General features: G+C 36.8%; 1 protein-coding gene across 2 annotated transcripts; it reads left to right on the top strand.

Moving 5' to 3' along the window:
* The first annotated feature begins 345 nt into the window (after window positions 1-345).
* On the top strand, window positions 346-21,459 carry egf (epidermal growth factor). 2 transcript variants are annotated; one of them, XM_085415667.1, is made up of 23 exons: window positions 346-892; window positions 3,073-3,272; window positions 4,081-4,262; window positions 4,790-5,017; window positions 5,153-5,355; window positions 5,452-5,565; window positions 6,352-6,474; window positions 8,249-8,371; window positions 9,064-9,189; window positions 9,358-9,494; window positions 9,759-9,907; window positions 10,137-10,241; window positions 11,973-12,196; window positions 12,590-12,727; window positions 12,891-13,040; window positions 13,121-13,246; window positions 13,334-13,450; window positions 14,009-14,131; window positions 14,315-14,477; window positions 16,266-16,430; window positions 17,795-17,897; window positions 18,955-19,051; window positions 19,179-21,459. In XM_085415667.1, exons 1-23 carry the CDS (start codon window positions 766-768, stop codon window positions 19,403-19,405), a joined length of 3,450 nt encoding a protein of 1,149 aa, XP_085271793.1. In that variant the 5' UTR covers window positions 346-765; the 3' UTR covers window positions 19,406-21,459. The 2 variants fall into 2 exon arrangements, with proteins under 2 accessions (XP_085271793.1, XP_085271783.1); XM_085415657.1 differs by having other exon boundaries at window positions 12,560-12,727.
* Window positions 21,460-24,945: the final 3,486 nt, after the last annotated feature.

The raw sequence follows: 24,945 nt of genomic DNA, 5'->3' as shown, positions 1-24,945 counted from the left end.
TCCCTTGAAAAATTATATAATGAAACTTGTATGTTTTGGATACTTACTAAAACAATGTATGAAAGTAATGCGAAAGTGGCCACTTTCATGAGTAAATCATGTAAGCCTTATATGATTTACTCATGAAAGTGGCCACTTTCATGAGTAATCACATATAAGTTTTTACTATTTCTTTTCCGTATGGGCATGCAACATCTGTCTCCTTGTCTCTGCCTACCTCCATCTTAAACAGATATCTATCTACATTCACAAAGCACACATGTAAGGGGGTGGGGAGAAAGCTAATAAGTTGTTATCATGTGGGACCTTTTTTCGTCCCTGCCTCATTTCTTGAATATCCCACATTCTGTTGGAGCACTGAACTGCAAATTCTAGAAGATCTTGCACCATTGCTGGACTTGCATGTGCAAAATTTACCATGGGGGTGTTAGGAATTTCAATCTTTGCTTCCAAAACAGACTGGCAGCCCAGGGGCCCAAAGTAGGGACTGAGCAGGATCCAAACATTTTTTTTCTGGGTTCAACACTGCACTGACAGCATTACCCCCTTATTCTCTATCTCAGTAGGGTTTTGCATTCCCTTTAGTGTGACATCCACGGGTATGTAAAGCTCCACTCTCTTACTAGCTTTAAAGCATTAGACAAAGGATGCTAAGAGTCCACAAACCTACAGTACGTAATCCTGGAGAATTTTTGTGGGCCAGTGCTGATAGTGGGAATGCTTGAGAAAGAGTGAAGAAGACCAGCAAGGACAAAGTGCAGGATTATGCCCGAGGCAATGATAACAGTAATATTGATCTATTTTATGATGCAAACCGCTGGAGCCTTGCTGCTCGGTACGACATGTTGGGATGAGCACCTATTGCAAGCAGGGAGCAACAGCAGCTGTACGGGTGAGTATGAAACCTCTCCTAACCAACAGTCCCAACTGACCGTACTGGAAGAAGTAATGTTGAAGTGTACTGCTGTCTGTGTGGTCTTTTCACTTCAAAACAAAGATTTCTAAAATACATATCATGATAGAAAATGAACTAGCTTAGATTTAAAGACAGATATTACAAATACATATTTATTTAATATTAAAAAGTGTGATTGTTCACTGTATAACACTTTGTGTCCTAAAAATTAGTGAAATTAGTCTCTTGGGTTGTAATTTCAGTTACACAAGTTCTTCTGTACTCCACATGGATATAAAGCATTCATGCAACAGCTGCTATTCAGTACTGGAATGTTTTTGTGGAGTACCACAGAGACGTTACTTCAAAAATACAAATGGTGATGACCAAAAAAACCACATCTCAGCAGGACATAAAATATTAAGTGCAGTACCGTGATTTTCATCCAAAAAATAATAACACTCCTGTCTACCAAACAGAAGTCAGCTACAGAACATCATGCGCTGATCTGGCAGCACAGATTTTTAGGAATACAGGTACAAAGCAGAGTCATAACAGGACCTTTTCACCTGAGCTACATAAATCTGTTGCCCAAACACTGTGCATGAAACTAGAAACTATGTTCTACTACACTACATATTCCTTAAATATCATCACTGTTTTCAGCGTGTATTTGGGGATGCTAATAGAGGTATGTGATATGGCTGCAATCGTTTAAATGGTAACTTTAATTTATTTTGTGTGGTAAAACAAAATGTATGGCATGACCTTCAAGCAATAATATAATAGTATTATTATTATAGCATTTTTTTAGTTAATATAATTAATTAATTAATAATTAAATACCTAGTCATTATTGATTCAACAGGACTGCAAATCCAGTGCTACCATATAATACTAGCACCTCAGCTAAAATCAAATATGTGACAAGATCTTTCAACAATTTCATGTTATAGTGTATATTGTTATTTAGCCCAATCATTTTAGTTACTGTATAGTGATGTTTATTGCAGAGTTAACAATTCTTTTTTTCATATTCTTGCATTTCTTTGTTTTTATAGGTAACTAGTCTGTAACTATGTGAACTGAATTATCATCTGAAATGCCATTAAATACATGTTACATCAATGCAAAATAGTAAATCAATGAAGAATTGATGAATTGTAGTATATTTTGTGTTAGAGTTCACAAATAAGTCCAAGTGACAAAGCTGAGTCAAGAATCATACTGACCTTCCAGTGAACTTGTCAATCAGTGATTCAGCAGGATGCATCCTAGCAACTCATTAGCAATGGCAGACATTTCATTATGTTGTTTGTCTGGTTTTGCTCATTGTTTTCTTCATTCCACAGAGTTAAGAGCGGCGTCTATGGTTGCATATGACAGTGTCATTACCTTGCCAATGTCATTGCTCACTCCAAGAGTAAAAAAAGAAAGTTTAGTTCTAGGACAGCTACATTTATCTGACAACAAATGCACAGCAATCATCCAATATACAAAATCAGAATATGTAGAAATATCATTGTTGATCATAACTTCCCAGCAGAATCCCAGAGTGATGTTGTGACCTGAATCAAAAACCTTTTAGAGGACACTAACTGCCTTCCCCTTCATTCATTGCAGAGTATTGTCAGAGTCAAAGGAAAAAGCAAAAGCTATTTGTTGCTAAGGGATGAGGTTTTACACAGAGGCAGCTGTGGTTGCCTTGAACTTCCCATTGCAGGGATGAATAGGTTTTTTAAATCAAATAATGTGCCAAATTGAACGACAACAGCAGCGACACAAAGAGGGGGGCAGGAGCTATTGAAACGTCAAATGCTGCCATAGTTACCTATATATACTGTGGATTTATTTGGTTAAGATAAGAAAGTAAATATGCTCATTCACTGTGAAAATTATAAAAAATTTAAAATGTGGCGTGATTTGTGACTTTTTTGTGAATTTCCTATTAATTAAAAATGCTAAATGTTTGCAATTATATAATTTTTATATTTTATATAATGGCATTTTAGTCTGTTATTGTAAACCTCACAGAATCATTAGTCACTAAATCTAAATATTGTTGAGTCATTATACAACTGTGTTTACTTAAGATATTATTTTTACAGAAGTAAGGCGTTCAAATGATCTTCACTGTAAATTTTTAACTTTAATAACGTGTGTAATGATTTGCTAAGCTTCACAGCCTTTCCTGATATTTGGCCATGGTAAAGCTATTCATCGGATGGGCCTTAATGGCAAGAATCACAGAAGGCTTGTGCCTGGCGTCGGAAGCTCTATCCTGCTTGACTTTCATTTCAAAGAACAGAGAGTTTACTGGGTTGACAGGCACACTGGGGTCATCTACAAAGCATCTGTGAAAGGAGCACACAAACAGGTGATTATGTAACTGCGCCCAAGTGTAAGTGGACTTTTTCTCTGTTTGATTGTTTTCCTGTGTGTGTAACTTATTAGTGAAAGCCTTTTTATTTCCATGCTAGACTAAAAGGGTGTGCACCATTTTATTACAAATTGCTGAATTATAAAATGACAGGTTATTTTGCAAGTTTTAAAACATTTTACGTACTACTACTTAGTATATCCTTTGGATGACAACACAAGAAAATTTGATATTTAAAGTATTTTTGTGTTTTGTCTTAATTTACAAGTAGATTCCATAACAATGTTAAGATACAAAACTACCAAATATTTGCATAAAACTACTTATAATGTGCTCACAGTCTGACCAACGTTTCACACACTTTAGAAAAGTCACTCTAAAAATCCCAACAAACACATTTTTTAAACCAGTAAAATAAACAACAGCAGACCTATTTTCCTTAATTTTTGCAAGTATAATGGAAGTAACGTGATCTGCTTTATATGTGCTTTTCTGAATCATTTTTGATCTTCTAACAAGGAAACTTCCAAGGTCCCCAATAGTGTGAAATGTCAAAGTATGGAATACAGCGCTAATAAGACTTAATACCCCCAAAGCTAACCAGCAGCTTAGGATCACTTTTAATGATTTAGGAATTTTTAATAACCTAATTAGTACAGCATCTAATTTGGAGGCTTTTAAAAGATCTTTCAGAAACTGTAATTACCATAATTAAATTGTTTAATGTTAATGTTATCCTGCATTGTTCTGGAAACTTTCAGAGCCGCAGATTTAAAATGATTAATTATGAATGCTTCTTTTGCAGAAACTGTATTCATATGACAAACACATCTCTGGCCTCGCAGTGGACTGGATTTGGAACAGCGTATACTGGACAAGTGGAGAAAAGGGGGAAGTAAAGAGAATCGATATAAATGGGAAGAAACAGAGGACTCTTTTAAGACACTTGACCCAGCCCAATTCTATAAGCGTTGACCCCTCTAATAGGTAATCTATGCAGATGTCATAATGACAGCAGTTTTTTGTTTTGTTTGCTGTTTTTCATTTGATCCTTCCGATACTATATGGAAGGATCAAATGATATAAAAATTGACTGACTGACTCTCATATACCTCTGATCAAGGACAGCAGTAGGAATTTACTTCCCTTCAGTTTGGCCTGATGGATAAGCGACACTGAATAATTTCATTTAAAAACATTTTTCATGATTAAAAAGTGCCAAGAGCATATTTAAATTGCTTTTTACATAACTTATTATCGTACACTTCTCTCAGGCTTTAATTCAATTGGGCTACAGTTTATTAAGCATTACCAAAAATGAGTTTGAGGCAAAAGAATTATGAGTCTCCTGATTTGGCAGGCTTAACATATGAGGAAATGTCTAAGCAGTGCCCTTACTGGAAGCAACTAAGTTTCCATAGTTCATAACAGATGCAAAGCTAACTTCAGAAAAAAAATATTTTGGAAAGGCTCATTGCAAAACCTTTTTTTCCCCCAAAACATGCATATTGCAGGTTTCTGTTTTGGTTATCTGGGGGGATGTCTCCAAGTATCCAAAGGTCTGATGTCACAGGACAGATGAAAATTACACTAATTAAGATAACTGAACAACTGAGAGCACTGTCGATTGACCGAGTAGACAAAAGACTGTTCTGGGTTCAGTTTGGGCCACAAGGAGAAAGTGCCATTGCCTCTTGTGATTACAATGGGAACGCCCTACACACCATGAATCTTCCACTTCAGTGAGTATTTAGTAAAAATACAATTTGTTACTCATCCTTTAACTTTGTTAATAAAGAAAATGTAGATCAGAGTGTTGATGTAAATGATCAAATAAGCCAGTCGAAAGCCACTCATTATGTCTTCTTTTTTATCAGGTCTCATTCAGTTGGAATATCTGTTTTTCTGGAGCACATATACTACACCGATTCTGAGTCTCGGGTTATAAAACAAGTAAACAAGTACACTGGTGGAGAGCCACATGTTGTTAACATAAAACAAATGGGTAAACCTCCAGTTGATATCAAGATCGTGCATCCACTTAATCAGCCAACAGCAGACCCGCTATCACCATTTCCAGGTTACAGCTCAACATTATCATACATTTAAAGTTCTTCTTAGTTAAATGAATTGTGTTTATATTCTAGATAATGTATCAAGCAATCACTTCCAACAGGTTGTGATGACCAAGGTGGCAACTGTGTTAACGTCTGTTCCAGTTTGGCAGACCAAGGCGTTTGTCAGTGCAGTGAAGGTTTTGTTCTCAGTATGGAAGGCACTTACTGTAAAGGTTGGTATTAAAATAAGAAGGCAGTTACAAATACACCAGCAAAAACACATTTTTACTTTAGTCAGAATAACACTGGAAGCTACTTTAATCAGCTAAGAATAGGAAAAGAAGGATACTAGACACTGAACAGTAGAAGACTTCCTGATCTGATGACATTAGTAGGGTCAGAATTTGGGATAAATAACATGAAAGCCAACATAGAGTCATCCTGTCTTCTATCAGTGTTCAAGGCTGTGGATGGTGTAACAGCATTGGGGATATTTTCTTGGTGTTCTTTGGTCCTTAGTACCAACTTCATTGTTCAAACACCATTGACCATCTCTATTCCTGTATGACCACAATGTACCCAACTTCTGATGGCTGCTTCTAGCAAGATAATGTAACATGTCACAAAGCTCAAATCATCTCAAATCAGTTTCATAAACATTACCATTCAGTTCAGCTGAAAGCCCACTACAGTCACCAGTCTCAATTTAGAAGAGCACCTTTAGGATGTGGTGGATTGGGAGACTGGCATCGTGGATGTGCAGCCAACAGATCTGCAACAACTGAATGATGGTATCATGATAGCATGGCCCAAATTCTCTGAGAAAGCATGTTGTTGAATCTGTGCCACGAATACTTAAGGCACTTCTGAAGCCCAAAGGGGTCAAACCTAGTACTAGCAGGGATCACTGTTACAGGGGACAGCCACAATTAAAAGGACTTATATATAAAGCACAGAAAACATAAATATTAGCATCTACTTGCAAAAAATATTACCATCTTTGTCTGTGTGTACCATAGATGTAAATGAATGTGCCCACTGGAATCATGGCTGCTCGCTTGGTTGTGAGAACATTCCTGGATCTTATTTCTGTACCTGTCCTAAAGGATATGCCCTCTTACCAGACAGGAAAACATGCCAAGGTAAAGCATAACCATGTTTATAATATCAATATAGCTTTGTCATGTGTTTTACAGTGAAAATAGAAAAAAAAACAAGTAAAATGTATATTCAAGATCTGAACATGACTAAAGCTTGGGTTGCAGATCTTCTTTGTGCTGCTGTCAAAGGTGGCATTTATCTACCAGATACTACTTTGACCCTAGAAGGCTTGAGGGTCACAGGCCTCAAGACAGACTAGATATATGTGAGCTGACAATTGTGTGTTAGGTCACTTGGGTCAAAACAAAACACTGAAACTTTGTCCAACTTCTAAACATTTAAGAGCACTGAGACGATCAGGTAGAACAAAGGACATCACGATAACGCGATTATTTTTGGCTTTCAGCTAAAAGTTCATTTGTCAAGGTCATGTATAAGAAATAATTATTTAGTTAAATAAACTTGGATTTTATTTTATTAAATTTTATTTTTACTTGTATGTAATTTTGACTTAAATTTGATGATTTTTTGACATTTTTTCAAACATTTATAGTTTCTGTTTTTTTAATTTCAAGATATAGTAAAACTTTTTTAAAAAAAGTATATTTTTATAGTCAGATCATAATCTCTTTTCTACTCTCACAGCAATATGCTCAAGACAACAGGAAAAGTTCACAGACAATGAGATTAGATGATGAGGTGACATTTGCAGTAGGGAACATATCTGGTCAGCAGCTTTGTCTTTCTAAGCTGCTTAGCTGACAACCTTTGCCAAGGTCCAGTATGAAACAAACATAGAGCCAAGCAGCAGGTTAGACAATGGAGATTACAACAGAGTTTACTTGGTTGCACAGACGACAGAAGAACTGTAGTTATTTACCTACTTGAAGTGCCATTTTTAATTGTTTTATATAAAGACAAAAAAATGAAAAAGCAGTAGTTTTACCACATGCACTGTTGACATGGAGCGTTTCTGGCCTAACTGAAAGGTTTAATGGAAGACTATAAAAAGATCTGAAATAAATTTAGCCATGATAAGAAGAATAAACTATCCTATTGTTTACTGTACAAAACCTATATATGAAATAAATGCATAAAAAACAGCAATAAAATATCACATTATACAATAAATGATAATGTTCTCAGTAAGATAAAACTTAAATGACTTGTGTTATGATTCACTTATGATGATGGCCACTTGTGTCCTCTGATACATCTTTACACGATTCATACTTTATTCTTATAATTCTGCAGCATAAATAAAACGATAGACACTTGAGTAAATGAGTAAATCATGTGTCTTATAATATAATACATAGAAAACTTAAATGTCACATTTATCTACTGCTTTTTAGTACTGGTACATACTCACCTCAGGATCTCTGGTACAGGAGACCCCATGTGCCTTTTAACTAGCATTACATCACCCTCAGTGTTTGGGTTTGACTTTCTTATCACACTTTCCACTATTTTGATAGGATTAGAGCTGACTTCATCAAAGGATTTTACCAGAACAGGGGCTAAGAAGCTTGCTGTCCATCCGGCTGATCCACAGTCTACTGGCCCAAAAATAGACTCAAGTCTATTTTATTTACATGGAGCATCACGTTGCCTTTATTGGCACTATGAATGACTGTAAAAAAATGTAATTAACTCACATCAGTTTGAGTTGAAGTTCATGTAATCTTTATGTTAATCTACATGAATCAAATCCATTTGATTTTTTTTCTTTGATTTTTTAATTGTTATTTTATCGTTAAAAATCAAAGATTTCTTGTTTTTATTTTTGATAGAACTGTCTTTTTTCTATTACAGAAATCATACCATGTGAAAGGAATATGACAAAGTGCGGCAATGGGTGCCTGTCAACAGGAAATGGTGCTGTCTGTGTTTGCCCTGAGGGATCTATACTACAGGAGGATGGACAAACATGTACTGGTATGGCCAGTATTACACCACTTTGCCCCATGTTCCAATACTAAAATCTACCTTTTATTAAAAAATTATATAAATACACTTAGTAAAAAAAATGTAGCGTTAATAATATTCTCATTTACAACACTAACCTTATAGTATATGGCTAACATACAGAGTATACACATACTGGATTCAGTTTCCCATTACGTTTACATTTTAACTATAGCATCGTAGTAAAAGAAAAGGAACAATAGCATGAATCTATCAACTGACTGAATGACAGTTTAATGGAACATATTGGTTGCTCATTTCCAAAAAACTAAGCAGCAGATACAGTGCCTACTTTGTGATTTGGAGCCAAGACTGTATAAATATTTCATGAATAAGAGTTGAGTTGATGTGATCAAACTGAGGATAGATGGATCAAAGAGATGAATGTGTAACAGTGTAATAACTGTTGTAATACTTTCAGTTTATTGTGGGCCAATATCTTGCATCAGTTTAGAATATAATAATTAAAATGATTAACTTTTTTATGCATATGATTTATTTTGCAATGGATAAACTGGATTACAGTGAAATCTGATGCCAGAACCAGTGTTGACACAACATAATTTTGTGTTAAGAGTAAATACTGCAACTAAGCAAAGGTCTGTTGAATTTTAACAAATTCATAAGCTTAGCTGTGCCCACATTGTTTTTCATGGTTCCAGGCTGTTCATCTGCAGATAGAGGAGGATGCAGTCAGCTCTGCAACCCTGTCACCCCTGTAAGCTGGGAGTGTGGCTGTCTGCCTGGCTACCAGCTCCACCAAGATGGCAAGCACTGCATTGCAACTGGTGAGTCAAACAATGGCATAGCAGATAGCTGAGCTACATGTGCCCACAAAGACACACACACCGTCTACCTTTTTGCATCTGTTTCCAATGCAAAAGTCAAAAAACACAAGGTGAAAGCTGCAGTGCATTTGACCACGAAACACTGTATTTTCTTATATTTTTCTTCAGGACCTCCATCTTATCTACTAGTTGCTAATCTAGTAGATGTCCGGAGAATTAACCCTGATGGCACTGTGGATCAAATCTTGGCAGAGGAGCCCAGAGGAATAATCGTAGCTTTAGACTATGACCCTGTCCAGAACAATGTAAGATGGAAAGCGTTCCAAGAGTATGAGTATAAGGTCGAATGACTCATTGTAATAGAATTGAGTTAAATCAGGAAATGATTTTGCTATGGATCTGCAGTGTCACCCAGTGGACAAGCACTGTAATGCATGCCCCTTACTATTACCTCATTATGCTTGTTTGGACAATGATCCACATGTTTTCCTTCCAGTTTATATTATATAATTATTCATATTTATATTATAAATGCAAGTATTCATAAATGATATATTTTGCATTTAAAGGTGTACTTTGCAAGTACAAGCCAGAAAACAATTGAGCGAGTTGACATAAAAGGTGGCCCAAGAAACATTCTCATCTCTGATGGTTTGGATTCACCAGAGGGGCTTGCAGTTGACTGGGTTCATCGCAAGATGTACTGGACGGATAAAAGGTGTGCAGTGTGTGTAAGAATTACACAATGAAAACAGTTTCTTCATACAGTGCTGGTCATTTGCTGTTAGTAGATGTTTGCTTTCTAGTTCTATTCAATTGTCTATCTAAAGTTTATCGTTTAGGTCACACCCAGCTTTCTTAATCTCTTTTAATCTGAATGAACTTCATCAGGAAATAACTGACACTGGGGAAATTAAACTTCTGCATGCACATATTTTGCCCCTCAGGCGGTCAACTGTTGATTGCAGTACTTTGGATGGACTTCACAGGGAAACTATTGTGAGAAAAGGTCTGGAAAAGCCAAGAGGAATCGCACTTCATCCTCTTGCAAAGTGAGTATAGCCATATGCATCACTCTTTCACCAATACAATTGACTAAAGACTAATCAATAAACAACAAATACCACATTAATAATTACCAAGCAGTTTGATTAACTTTGACTAACACTCACCAGAGTCAGTTCATTAGGTACACCTTGCTATTGCCAGTTTGAACCCGATTTTTTACCCCCATTTGTCTTTAGAACTGCCTTGCCTCCTCATGGCACAGTTTTACCAAGCTGGAAGCACTAACCACAGATTTTGGTTCATATTGTTACAGTATGTTAGCATCATACACTTGCTACAGATTTGAATCTCCAATTTCACCACATCCCTAAGATGCTGTACTGGATGGACCATAGAAGTCATTGAGTACAATGAACTCAGTGTGTCAGGGTTCCTGGGTCGTTGACCCAGTGTTTTCAGTTTAGTCATGTTCTCTGTTTAGTTTCCATATGTACACATGTCCTGTTTTATGATGTCAGCCCTTTGTCAGTCTCTGCGCATTATGTTCTAGTTCCGCTTCCTGTGTCATTAGTCGGATTATGTTCAGCTGTGTACTCACCGGTCTCCAATCGTCATCATCATCAGTCAGGGTATTTAAGTCCTCAGTTTCCTTCTGTTCACCGTCTTGTCATTGATGTTGTCTACTTCGCACGTGTGTCCAGTCCAGCCAGCCAGTTCAGTCATTTCAGTCTGCCAGTCATCTTATGCTCTGCTCATCCGTTCGTTATAATAAACTCCATCAACCCTCACCGTGAGTCCTGCGTTTGGTTCCCTTCCTCTCATCCACACACGAAGCCCCTGACACATGAAAACTAGCATTAGAAGATGAGTATGCTGTGGTCATATAAGGAGCCACATGGCTAACAGCAAAAGATGTTGACAACAATGCTGAGTTGGTCCCAAAGTGCACCAAGAAAATACTACCCCACACCATTACACGACAAGCAGCTTGAATTGTTGCTACAAGGCAGGATGGATTCATGCTTTCATGCTGCTTACACTAAATTCTGATCATTCATCTGGCTGTAGCTGCATAAACCAAGACACCAGGTACTGTTTTCCAGTCTTCAGTTGCCCATTTTGTGGAGTAAATTGCATCTTTAATTTCATTTTTCACCCCTAGAGATGTTTGTGTGGGGAAATCCCAGAAAATGAAGAGTTTCTGAAACAATAAATATTAAATATTTACATTAAAAATTGGTTAAAGAGATATACCTAACAAAATGGATAGTGAGTATATAATCTCACAGTGATCTGGCCAATAAAGGTCATGTTTTAATGACATTTTAAACAAAATATTTTGTAACAATGAATATCACAAAAAGATATAGATGATTTGTATATACAGTGCTTAACAAATTTATTAGACCACCACCAAACTAAAATTATTAAATTACATCTTCAAATTTACTGTTTTACAAAAAAAGCATACAATGCAGTAAAGCACATCATTATTTTTTGAATAAGATGCCAAATTACAGTTATTTATTTGCATGCCTGAAAATTAGTTTTAGAGGTTGACTGTTATGCTTGAACAACTGAAGACTTCTCAGAGTAGTCCAGTTTGGGTTTAAAGACATGAATTCGGTTCAGTTTTTTCAGATTTCTAAAATATTTGTATTTTTGTTTTCTTTTTATCACAGATGGTCTAATAGAATTTGTTAAGCACTGTAAACAGGTGGTTTAATAACTTTGTGTACCACTTGCTCTCTATTTCTTTCTTTTAACTTTTTGAGGAAGTTATTCTGGACTGACATAGGGACCCATCCTGTGGTGGAATGTTCCTCCCTGGAAGGGAGAGACCGTGCTGTCATTGCTAGGACCAACCTTGTGTCGCCCACTGGCCTGACAATTGACTTCACAGAGGACCGAGTATTCTGGTGTGATCAGAGGAAAGGCACAATAGAGACTGCCGCCCTGGATGGTTCAGATCGACGAGTCCTGTCAAAGAACCAAGTAGGTGAGGTTTATGTGAAATGTATATATCTAAAAAAGCAGATATAAATGCATGGGGAATAAGAATTTCATTGTTGTAAAATGAATATGTAAGTTAATATATGATAAGTTACTCTAGGATATATGACAGATAATTAATACTAAGTATAACTGATATAGTACAGCTGTCCTACTAATCTTGACTCAAATGGCAAAAGTATACCTCTTCTTAAGTTAACTTTCTCATTCATAGCATCATCCACAATTCAAATGTGAGAAAATCCAGTTTAACCAGTATCACTGCATTTACAGCTGAACACAAGCGCCTCTCACCTGGAATCACTGAGTCAACTCAGATTTTCTTGCCGTCTGCCCTAATTTGTTCCAGGCCAACCTTTTGATCTTGCACTATTTGAAGACAGGCTCTGGATCTCTGATCAGGAACGCCACCAGCTGACCAGTGTGCATAAGCGGACTGGGAAAACATTGCAATGGATCCAAGGGAGCATGGTGCAACCAGCATCTATTGTTGCAGTTCATCCCCTTGCTAAGCCAGGTACAGAGGAACAACCATGATTACAATGATCTAAAAAAACAAGTTCCATGCATATTTAGATACATGCAGATTGGACACATGTGCCAATAACAAAAACAAGTGGCACACAGCATCCATCAGTTCTAAAGAATTCCTGGGCTTATACTTCTGTCCTGTTTTTTAGGGGCAGATATGTGCCTTCACCTGAAGGGAGGTTGTTCCCAGGTGTGTGAAAGCAAGATGGGTTTTGCCCACTGCTCTTGTTTCTCACACTATATCCTATCAGCTGATGGAAAAACTTGCTTGACTGTTGACGCTTCAAATGGAACAGCAGGTGATGTATCCTGTGTTCTTTTCTACACAGTGTAATGTGATGATAAATTTGAATGTTTTCTTTATGTATTAATTTTATAGAATATGGAAACAGTGGATCAGTTGATTTAACACCTCTGAAAAACAAAACATTTAATACTGCGAGCTTGCCACTGACAACTGATGTAAGCAGCCAGCCAACTTTCTTCACCGACAAAATGATTTCAGGTAACAGTGCACCTTGAAAGGCGTTCTATCCACTCAATATCTTGCCCAGCCTAAATGTTACATTTGCATATGCCCCCTCTCTGTCAGACCAGAATGAGTGCTACTCACTCCGCTGCGATGTGAATGCACAATGCCTGCTGAATTCTGGTCACCCAAACTGTTTATGTCAAGAAGGTTTCACAGGTGATGGACAGTTATGTGTGGGTGAGTATGCCTTCAATTATACTGGGAATATGCATTAGAGAGATGAGGTAACTGACCCTGAAATAAGCTTACGGGATTACATTTGATACAAGTGAGCTTTTTTTTTAATCTCACCTACAGTAGCAGGGATCTAGCAGAACTGAGTTTTGGATTTTGAAATAAAATTCATAGGTAGGGTTGCTCTGAAAGTAAAGGTAATGGTATTATTCAAGATAAGCCTTAATGGAAAAAGTCAAAATGTTCAAAAAGTCCTAAAACCATCCAGTAATTCCTCCTATCGTTTCCTTGCAGACCAGTTGAAGTGTTTTGAGATTATCAGCTGAGTTTGTTTGCAAAGTAGGAAGCATCGAAAAGACATAGTGTGGCAACTTTGTTAAATTAATAAAAACTTAACTTTTTTCACTGTACCAGGCCAGGTTATGGAGGATTTAAAAAAACAAACAGTAATTACATTTTATTTAGCTAGTAAATAATGTCACAACATTTTTTCGAAGCTTATGATTCTTCTTATTTGGTAAAATTTTAGGTTACAACTTACTGCTCCTATTTTTGTCCTAGATATTGATGAGTGTAACCTGGGAATCTACAACTGTGACAAAAATGAAGAATGTCAAAACACCGCAGGGAAATACTACTGCAAGTGCCTGGCTGGATACTACAGCGATGGGCAGACATGTCAAGGTGATCGTTTCCTTTTGTTAACATATCCTGGGCCGTATTGGCACATTCTCATCGTCTATCATTATCTTATCTGTGAAATCAGATAGTTAATTTAGATTGAATACAGTGTTTATATGAACCATCTCTTTTAAGCAGTAGAAAATGAATCTAAGTTAATGAACTTATATCTTCAATTCTCTCTAGAGTTGGAGTCCACATCACCATGGGTGACACCTGGTACCTCTGCTGATGTTACCACCAAACGCCACAACGGAAATGCAGAGAGTTGTCCTGCAACCTATGAGACCTACTGTCTGTACCATGGTGTTTGCTTTTACTTTCCTGAATTGGACTCTTATGCCTGCAAGTAAATAAACCCGCTTGTCCTTCTACTTGACCCATGACCCCATCCCACCCCTCATAACTGTTTGTTTTTCAAAGAAGGGCTCACGATATTCATATTAGGGCTGTGCGATACCACATCATGTACAATACTGCAATTATAAATTATTACATGATATAAGTGTCAAATCATAATACCATTGTATTGGAGCAAAACTCTTTAAAATCCCCTAGTGTGCACAACAGGGAAACAAGCCATGTCTTGTTTCCCACGGAGAGCAAGACTTAAACAACATCCAACAATACCTAGCAATTTGAAAAATATGAAATAAAACTGTTACAGTTTAAGGTGAAAACCAAAAAAGGTATCTTAAAAGAGGCAAAAACATACCATCAAGTATAACCTTACTACAAAGGAGTTGATATTAGCAACCTAAATGTAAACAAATGACTCAACCAATCTTTGCTGGTGCACTAACTAAGTGCACTCCATATGACAGGAAGAGCTGATGATGGATGGAAATAATGCAGTTACATGGTGGACATGCACGGCTTTAAGCAACTGGTTAAAAAGATCGACCCAAGACACAAAATACAACAAATATTCTTTGGTTTTATGCGACATTGTGCAGGGTGCTGAATAGTTACAAGGTTAAATTACTTTAATTATTGTTAAACTAAAGTGTTAAGCAGTGATTTTATAGTTTAACTTAAAATTTCCAAGCACCTCCATACTTGGCTACTTCTGTACTGTCGCTGCTATTTTACTATTATACTGCTGTTGGCGCCTTGCTTCAATAGGGTCTCTCTTTTTTTAAACAGAAATATGATTATGGCAAATTTTATTAAATATTGTAATATAAATATAATAATTATATAATCAAATATTTTCTCAAATATTCAGATATATTCATGCAGTCCCACTGTTAATTAAGACAAGAACACTTAGGTGAAAAGTATTTTATGACAGCTGACAAGCAGCAGGTGTCACTGTTGTTCCATGATTAAAGCCCACGCCTCACGAAAGTGTTTACAGCAGAGACAGTCTACTTCTGTCCATGAAGTATGCACTTCAAATCAGATCAACAAAAATGTAAATTATGAGTTCTAATGCACAGACTTAAAAATATTTCATAATTTCAGTGGAAAGCTGCAGATAATGTATACACATTTAATACAAATTATAATGAAAACGTATATTTAGCAACAAAAAAGAACAACTGCCTATGAGTGCCCAAACAGGTTGAAGAGTTGAAGAACCCCCAAGTGGTATCTGGTTTCTGAGATAGTGGGCAGAAATGTCAACCTGGCACTAGGTATGGATAAGATTGGCCCCAGGATGCTGACAGTTCTGCACACTTTTGGACCAGCTTGTCTGACCTTTTCAGTGATCTGTCGAGTTCTCGGGGGGTACCCTTGGCACACTGAGGGGGTAGCTGTTTTTTTTTCCCCTCCAGTGTTTTCCAATGATTCTCAGGATTATGAGGATCATTTGAAAAACAAAATAACTGAATTATTACTGAAGCCAGTCAATTCCATTTTTTCACTAACCTTATGTCATATAACTCCAAAACCTGTGACTGTAATCTTCCCTGTGTATCTGTTCTATGAAATCCAATCCAGTCTTTCAAAAACGACATTTAATTTGCCAAGGGAGCCCAAACATTTAAACACAAAACTAAGCAGTTGCTTAAGCAGTAACCGTTTTTGAATTATAAAGTAACTGGATGTGTTTTAAACAAGTTTGTCTTAAAATATAAATTGTTTGCAGTTAACCAAAAATGATTCCTGGATATGATTTTTTGTCATGCAGTTGTGTATCAGGCTACATGGGGGAACGATGTCAGTTCAGTGACCTGGAATGGTTGGAGCTTCAGCAGGCTGAAAAGGAGAAGAAGAGGAACGTGGTCATTACAGCGTGCATGGTGGTCCTCGTTTCCTTGCTCTCTATCACAGCCTGTGTCACCTATTGCTATGGGTAAGAGAAAAAAGGGAAAAGGAGAAAAAGGAGGCAGCAAAAAGTAAAAGGGGAGAAAAAGGAAGGGAAAAGAATAGACAATGGGTAAAAAAAGAATAAGGACAATGGAAAAAAATAAAAAAGGAAGAAAGTAGGGAAATCAAAATGATCAAGATATGCTATTCGCTGTGAAAGGATCAAAAGTGACTTCCTAAAAAGAAAAAGAAAAAACATCTATGAATATTTAACTATTTCCTCACTAAACATACTAAATATACTATTCAATTTGTATGGGTTTTATTAGACTGGTAAAAATGAGAATCATGTCTTCATCTTAAGGGACTATCATGCTTTTTCTAACTGATGGTCAAAAAATAGACCAGGGAGGACCTGCTGCTGTAATGAATGAGCTGACAGCATTTAGAGATGTCTATCAAACCCAAGATGCATGAGGCGTTTAATGCCGGTTTCTCAGTACGACAGCAGGGGGTCAGGGAGCACATCACACGTGGAACAAATGACAGCATGCAACAGTGGTTAGCTGAGTGAAGAGCACGCATAAACTACACACTGTGGCCCCTCCTCCTTTTTATTTCCACCTGAGATGTTTCTAAGTAGCTGATTTGTTTTATGGTTGTTTCGCTGGCTTATGGACAAGGCTGTTTGGCATTCTACACTCTTTTGACTTACAAAGCACACTACCTACTACATCCTAACGTTTACACTCTTGGTTCCCCTGTGGAAGTGGCACGCTTTCAATTACATGGTTCGTTTAGCTTGTTCTACAGCAATTACACATAAAAATAGGTCATTTCTCAGCTACAAAATGGAGCCGGTGAGGTATGACCCCAAAGGAAACGCTACATGGCCGCCAATAGCTCTGCCTTAAATTGCCTTCTGCACTTGACTGCAGGTGCACTTGTGCGTTTTTTGAGTTTGGTAGTTTGGTTTCCCCTGTAATAAACACACAGAGAGTACAGAATCACACTGTACACAAAGATAGAGTCTAAAGAAACAACTGAAACTTATGAGCACGTAGAGTAAATGCACACACGGCCTCCGGCTTGGTCTATCACAACATTCAGATGTATTATCTTTGGTCAACATTCAGGGGGTGAGATATGCAGAAAGCTAAGAAACAAACATTAAATAAATCAAATGTGGTGAAATTATTATTTTATAATGCAGTGATAAATGATGCTGTGAAGGGCAGTACACAGCACAGACACTCATTTCTCATCACGATGAATTTGAGTACACAACTTCTGTTATAACCTATATAAATCTTCTTTAGGTACCTGACCTTTTATATTTCTGTGAGATAAACTCTCCATGTGTATATTATTCTATACATAACTTGTGCAGATTTTATATTTACTTTTCAGAACGAGAAAACGCTTCCACAAACAGCCATCAGTGGATAATGTGAGTGAGACCAGCATGACGGATGAGAGCATGTCAGAGACAACCACTACCACTGTTCCTCGGGTAAGGCCATTATTACAAAGCTCGGTCATTAATACATACAGTTTTTATGTCATGCAGTAATATAATACATCAATGTAACAAAAAGGACAGTTAAAATTATGTTGTTAATTCCATTATGTGGGCTTTTCAATTATTTGCCAGATGGGGAGAAAGAAAGAAAAAACAGTCAAACATGCCTTGCATTCTCCTTGATGTTGGACTGAAAAGAAGAGCTTGCGAGTGTGTCCTCATTAGGATACATACTAGGGCTGTGCGATATGATAAAATATAGCGGATGACGAAATTAAAACATCTATCGTTTCATATTATACGCTATCATTTGTGTAGATTGGTCAAACAGAAGGACGAGTCAAAACAAATCGAGGACCTTATTCCTAAACGATGGGCTACCTCTGTAGCATGGACATGGTTTGATTATGAAAAGTCTGACACCTACCAGAAAACTGCACTCTGCAAATTATGCCGCAAACCAGTCCCCACCACAGACTGGTGGGGACAGAAAATGCCGGCCGTTGCAACTTATATCTAAAAATATAGTTTCATGCATCGGTCGAAACACTTGACTCCAGGTACATGATGCCCAGCTGAAAACACTTAACACAAGTCGAGCACTATTTTGTGATATATACTGTTATCGGGGTGAGAAATGTCCTATATCGAGATATGAGATTTTGGTCATATCACACAGCCTAATACATACTTATGTCAGTGTATGGGACTGTAGCCTAGGGTTTAATTGTAATTATTTTACAAAGCATCTCAGATCAATGTAAAAGTAATGGAATGAGTGGTGTAACAAATTACTTTTTACGCAGAGTAAATATGTAATGGCAGTTCCCAGCAGTCATAACATTTTTGTTCGCTTTGAAAGTAACATTAAAGACTGCAGTTTAAATCCCAATGTCTTATCAGAATTATATGAAATGTTTCTCTTTGCAAGAGCAATTCATGTCCATCACTCACTCTGGGAGTAGGTAGGCTGCCCCCCCCCAAAGAAAAATGCATAAAACTTTTAATGTTTATAAAAACTCAAACGTCTTAATGTATAAATCTGCAGTTCTACATTGTGGCAGAAAATGGTGTTGAAGGGAAGGTAATTCCTGCCATGGGCTGTCCAAGGAGAGCTGTGTGTACATCCTGCTCTTCAGAAACAGGTACCTGAAACTTACATTATTCATATTATATATGTAAACAACTCCAGTGATTTTTCTAACTATAGTCTAAATTCATTCTTATACAAGTTTTTTTTTTACCAACTGCTTAATTCCGCATTTTTTCCAGGTGCCAATTCTGAAAGTGATGAGTCAGGAAAACTGTCCCAGCACAACAAAGGTTACGAGTGTTCCATGGTGTCTGCTGCTGCCACTGGAACAATGCAACCCACTGTGCACCTCTCAAGTCCATCACTGTCAAGCTGTACATCTTTTAAACCAACAACGTTACCCCAGACTTCGGGCCCAGAGTCATGGCTCAATGGAAACAGCGTACAATCAGCTGTTCAGCAATGAAACATTAAAAAAATAAAAGCTTTTAGAAATGTATACGTTTGTTTGAGAAGTCAAAAAATATCAAGCGCAAAGTTTAAAAACATAAAAATATCATCATTATAGTTTATGAGAAGAGTATGCCTCCTCAGATGAGTATGGCCGAGGCAGTTTAACAATAAAAAAATACTGACCATGTTTCTTAGCAAGGTGGTCCAGAACCAGCTTCAGTATTTCGGCACTGAGTCTCTGAGACTCTGCTGGAGGGATGGCATGTTGTTCCAACTGTAATATTGTTATCAGTGACATGTCGGTCTAAATAGTCCCCTTGGCATCAAATTAGGTTAAGACCTAGTGTCTATACAGGCCAAGGCATATAATTTTTACACTTGACTGATTCATCAAGCCATTCAGTGATCTGGGCGTTATAATTCTGAAAAAAGAATAACCCATACCGATCTGTGACACTTTCCTCTAAGGGGAAACGTGGATCTAAACCATGCTATTATTTTTTTTTCCACAACAAAACAAGAGCCACTGGATCCTCTCACTGCAAGTGTAAAGAGTTCAGGCATCATGCACTGAGATAAATCTTAGATAAAGAGCTACTCTTTTGTTTTTCTTTAGATATTACACCAGTACACAAGCATAAAGGTCATCAAATCTGAACTGTGAGCCACACCCTATTTACAGATGGCTTTCCCACTGATCTAAATGCAGTAATTACTTTGGTCGGTTCACACAGTAGTAAGTTCTGGAGTCTTTATGACCCTTTGCTGCAGATACTATGATTACAGCATTTCTGAATTACCCCAAATATTGTTTTGTGCATTAAGTTAAATGTTGAAACTTCAAAAAATAAATACATCTAATTGTTGTTCATCACATAGTATACAGGCTATGTGATAGATCAGAATAAACTCATCAGTGTCAGCTAACCAAAAGATCACTCATATTCTCCTTGCACTTGCAAAACTTTTGAGACTATTTCTATATTATCATGTTAATTTTAGTAAGTTCAGCGAGTTTTATATATTTTAGCTCTTTACATATTTTTGTGTTTGAAATGTTTAAGTCACTATAATTTGCTTTGCTCAGGCTCGCTGCTATGTAGAAAAGTTGTTTTTTCTTTTGTTCCTCCCATGTATCAACTGGTGTAGATGCCTTTTTGTAGCCTTTTCATCAAATTATTAAATGTTTCATATAGGAGAGGGTTAAGGTTACTATTGCAGTTATATATGTGAACATTGTAAATTTCATTGACTTGAGGTAGTTATAGGAGAAATGAACAGTAACTGTTAGCTATTTTTTACAGTAAAAGGACAGTGCTGTTTAAAAATCATCTTCCATTTTTTCTTATAGAGTATTAGTGTATTTGAGGTTTTCCCATCAGTGTGTTGTATTTTGACATCCAGCTGTCTCAGTTTCAGTGCAGCAGGCTTCATGATCACATAATTTCAAGATTTAAGCAAAAAAACGGACATTGAGCTCCTTTTGATATAAATAACTAATGTGTCACAGTACAAAGAACTGCCATGTAACTGCCATGACACTGCACCACTAAACAACCCTTAATTGTGATCATTTTAAACATTTTATTTTGATTATTTTTACATTAAACTGTGGTTATTTTTGTCTAAATTTTATGATTCCATGATTTATATTCTAAGAAATAAGAGGGCAATAAACTCAAATGGGCTGAATGGTCAATAAATTAAAGTTGAATGTGGTTTGGAAAGGGATGATATCTTATCTTCTTTACAGTTAGAGGCAACTCTCTTCTTTGCAGAGTTTATAATTAAAAACAGAGAAAAACACTGCTGAACGACTGACTGATATATACTGTGGTTTGGAAAGGGAAGGTATTTTAGGATTTATGTTCATTTTTTTAGATTCTAATTAGTATAAAAAAGAAAAAGAATAAAATGCAGTCATTATGTTAACAGACCAACATTCAACATTTTCATTAAAACTGTACCTAACTCGGATTGCATATTATTTTCAGCAGCTATGGGCTATAACTGGAATTAGAAATTTGCAAGATGAAACTTGCTTTTTTTTTTTTTTTTTTTTATCAATAAAGGCATATTTAAATAAATGTACACTGTGTCAATAACTTCCTTTAGCACTGACATTTATTTGTATTTGTTTTTATAGCAAAACACACATGACATAATTTCCTCTCCACTGAAAGACTATTTTGGCAATTCTGTCTTTCTGTTACACCCCATCACTGTCATCATTCTTCTTTGAAGGCCTTCTGTGGTCCATTGATGGTGCTTTTCTATCCTCCACCAAATCTAATGCTCTAGTGATGTCGGCGCGAATGCCGCCACCCTTCACCATCACTCCATCTGTCTATTTCTATTTCTACCTCTATCTCAGTCTGCAAGTCTGTCTCAAGGTTGACTGGGAATTGTTAATAGACGGACCCACAGCCTCTTTGTTTCAAGGCAATGGCAGAAAACAAAGCACTTCAACTCAAAAACCATCAGGGGCCACATCGATATTGATTTTCGTGGCAAGACACACTTATCTATATATTGGGCTCCATTAGGGCTGACAGATAGGTTAGGCCACCACTCTAAACAGCAGCAGATCAGTGTTCAAGTAAAGATGAAATTGGGCCGAGTGTCAATTTATCTTGTATTACTTCTGAATTGGGGCAACAGGGGGCAATCGAGTCACTGACACTGTAAGTAACAGAAGATGCAAGGGACTCGTTTTTGTATCGCTTTAGGAATAAACAATGCTTCACAATACATATAAATACATTTTTAATGATATTTCTTCATAGATTTGTATTTTTTCCTATCCAAAATAAAATGATTGTGAATTAATTGGAGTATGTTCCACAGGTTTGTACATCAAGTTAATGCAGTGGTGTATAGCAAAGGCAACAGCAACACAGTTTAGCTTACTGTAACAGAGAAAAAGCAGGCACCAATGTGAGCATAATAAGGGAAATGCTATACCAATGCTAACTACTTGCATAGGCTCCAAGGTGTCAGGCTACACCACAGCTGATTTACACCACCTTATAAATAAAATAGCATCTTGAGACTGTCATGTCATCAACAGGGATGTTGTAGTAATGGATAATTTATTAATTCTGTGGCAAATTTGTATTTCACCTACTACATTGCCTATGCAAGTGTCCAACACTGTTGCCAGCATTTATAATCAAGCTGGCTTTATTGACACCAAGTTGTAGTTACATTTCTAGGAAGGTCACTGCAGGTTAGAACATTAATACTGGGTCACAGAGAGGTATCCACCACACAATAATAACCCTAAAAAGACAATGATGCTGGAGACACCTATGCAAAAATAGGTCCAAGACCCAAAAATGAGCAAACAGGTGAAACTCCCCAAATTTCAAAATCAATACCTGTTCCTCGTGGAAGTAGGATTAACTCCTTAGATTGCTAAAAGTGACAAAGCCCACCAAGCTGATGCACATGCTGTAGCAGTCTTATTCAGCAGCCTAGCCAAAGCTACTTGCACACTTCTAGCTTAACTCATCAATGGCAAAATTCAGAACTCAACACTCACACAACACAGAGATTTCAAACTGGAAACCTGAAGACACAATTATGTTGTTTAATCCATCAGAAAGCTACATTTCTCAAAAGAGAGGTCTTAAAGAAGAGAAAAAGTTACACTAATTTTACTTACTTAACTAGATACACTGCACTGTGTTATTCTCAAGTCATTAGCTGTGAACACTTTTAAGTTTCAAGTTTATGTTTTGTCCACACTTGTTAAGTAATGAAATGTCATCGATTGTATCCACTGATAGCCAATGACAAGAAGCCAAAAAAACCCCAAAACATCTGATGCTTACTTTACTTTTTTGAATTTAAAACCTGTTATCCAAAACCCCATATCTAATTAAAACTGTACAAATAGAACATAGCATTTGTTATCTTTGTACAGAAGAGAGTCCAGAAGCACTGTGTTACCTCATGTCTTCTTTAAGCAACTCCCTAAAAGCATTTTGTAACTCAGGAGATCAAGTTTTAAAAGCCAAAATGTTATCCTGTCCTTGCTCAATATAGGATTCCAGCTCTTTGGTTTATGGCCTCCTGGCCATATTTTTTATTTGATAAAATGTCAAATGTTTTTAACTGGCAACCGGTCAGGACTTTGGGAATGGTTTCTTACATTCTCTAATACACTGCGGTGGTGCTGTGCTGCAGAGTATGCTATCTCTTTGTTTTGCTGAAAAAGATACTGTCTGAATGGTAGCATGTGTTTCTCCAAAACCTGTAACATTTGGAAAGACTTGTGCAGATGTATGAAATGTGCACATTCAAAATACAAAAAGCAAACCAAAGCATTAAAATATAAAAATGTGAAAATATTTTCTTAAATAAAATATGGGGTTTAAATGATATTATTGTATTTTTTGTCTCAGATTTTAGGTTTTGCAGACCATCATAACTCTTTGTAACTGGGGTTATAGTTTCTGCCAGATGGGTCTAGCTTTGTCTTATCGCTCACGGTCCCATTCCTGCCCAGAGGACAGCTGATGAGGGCTAAAGCGGGAATTAGCCACCCACTCAAAGGCTTTGCCCTGATCCTTCAGGTCAGTATTTGGTCCCTTTAGCTCTTGAGCAGGATAGAGCAACACTGGTTTTCGAGGATTTGTCCAGAGTTAAAATCAGAAGGGGAGGGAAGGTCTAATGCATGTATTGGACATAGACACGTGAGCCAGAATGTATGATTGCACCATTGACAGGAGGGAAAGTCCCAAATCTGGCAAGCTGTCTTGGTAGTTTTGTCTCAGGGGAGAAATGAATAACATAACAACAATGAGCACTACTAATCACAGATACACCTTCACTTAAGTGGCACACAATCCCAACTTAATTTCAATTAGCCATTTTTCCCATTACATAAACTGAATAGGATAGTTCTTCATCACAACTATTTAACAATTAAAGAGAAATGCTCCACAGTACTATCATTAATGACCTAGAAATCAATCGTCAAGAAAAAAAAAAAGCCAGGTTGGCTTTTTTTCACTAGATGGCAGCAATGTTACAAAGAAATAAAATAGCTCACCGATGAGAAACTAATAGTAATAGGGATATATAAGGATACAACTGCAACCAATACAGAATAATCGGTTATTAAGTAACTCTGTTCTTATTCATTTTTCATATGTAGCAAATGCTAAATATAAACACAAAAACAAAAACAAAAAAATGCTTCAGTGACCTCTCTTTACATCAAGATCGCAATAGCAGTTCGAACCTGCACTCATTATCATAATCTACATTCAGTTCAGATAAAGAGCATTCCTGTTTGAGAGGGGCACCTGAGATTCAAGCCTTTTGTAGCACAGAGCAAATCATTTTATGGTTATGAATAAACTGAAATTAGATACAACTTCTAGACTGTAATCAATTCTGCAATAATTCAGGAAAAGCTGTCAAAATCGCAATCATTATTTTCTTGTAAGATAATATAAGAATAAAGTAGCCATTTTTTTTAAATACCTTCAGAAAACTCAGAATATTAATAGGAACCAAATTGGTATGGTCTAGTTGTCTCTC

The sequence above is a fragment of the Rhamphochromis longiceps genome, linkage group LG2 (genome assembly GCF_057381845.1).
Source record: "Rhamphochromis longiceps isolate RC_006_pf linkage group LG2, R_longiceps_female_GT1.1, whole genome shotgun sequence".
Lineage (NCBI taxonomy): Eukaryota > Metazoa > Chordata > Actinopteri > Cichliformes > Cichlidae > Rhamphochromis > Rhamphochromis longiceps.
This window is presented reverse-complemented; position numbering and strand designations above follow the sequence as displayed.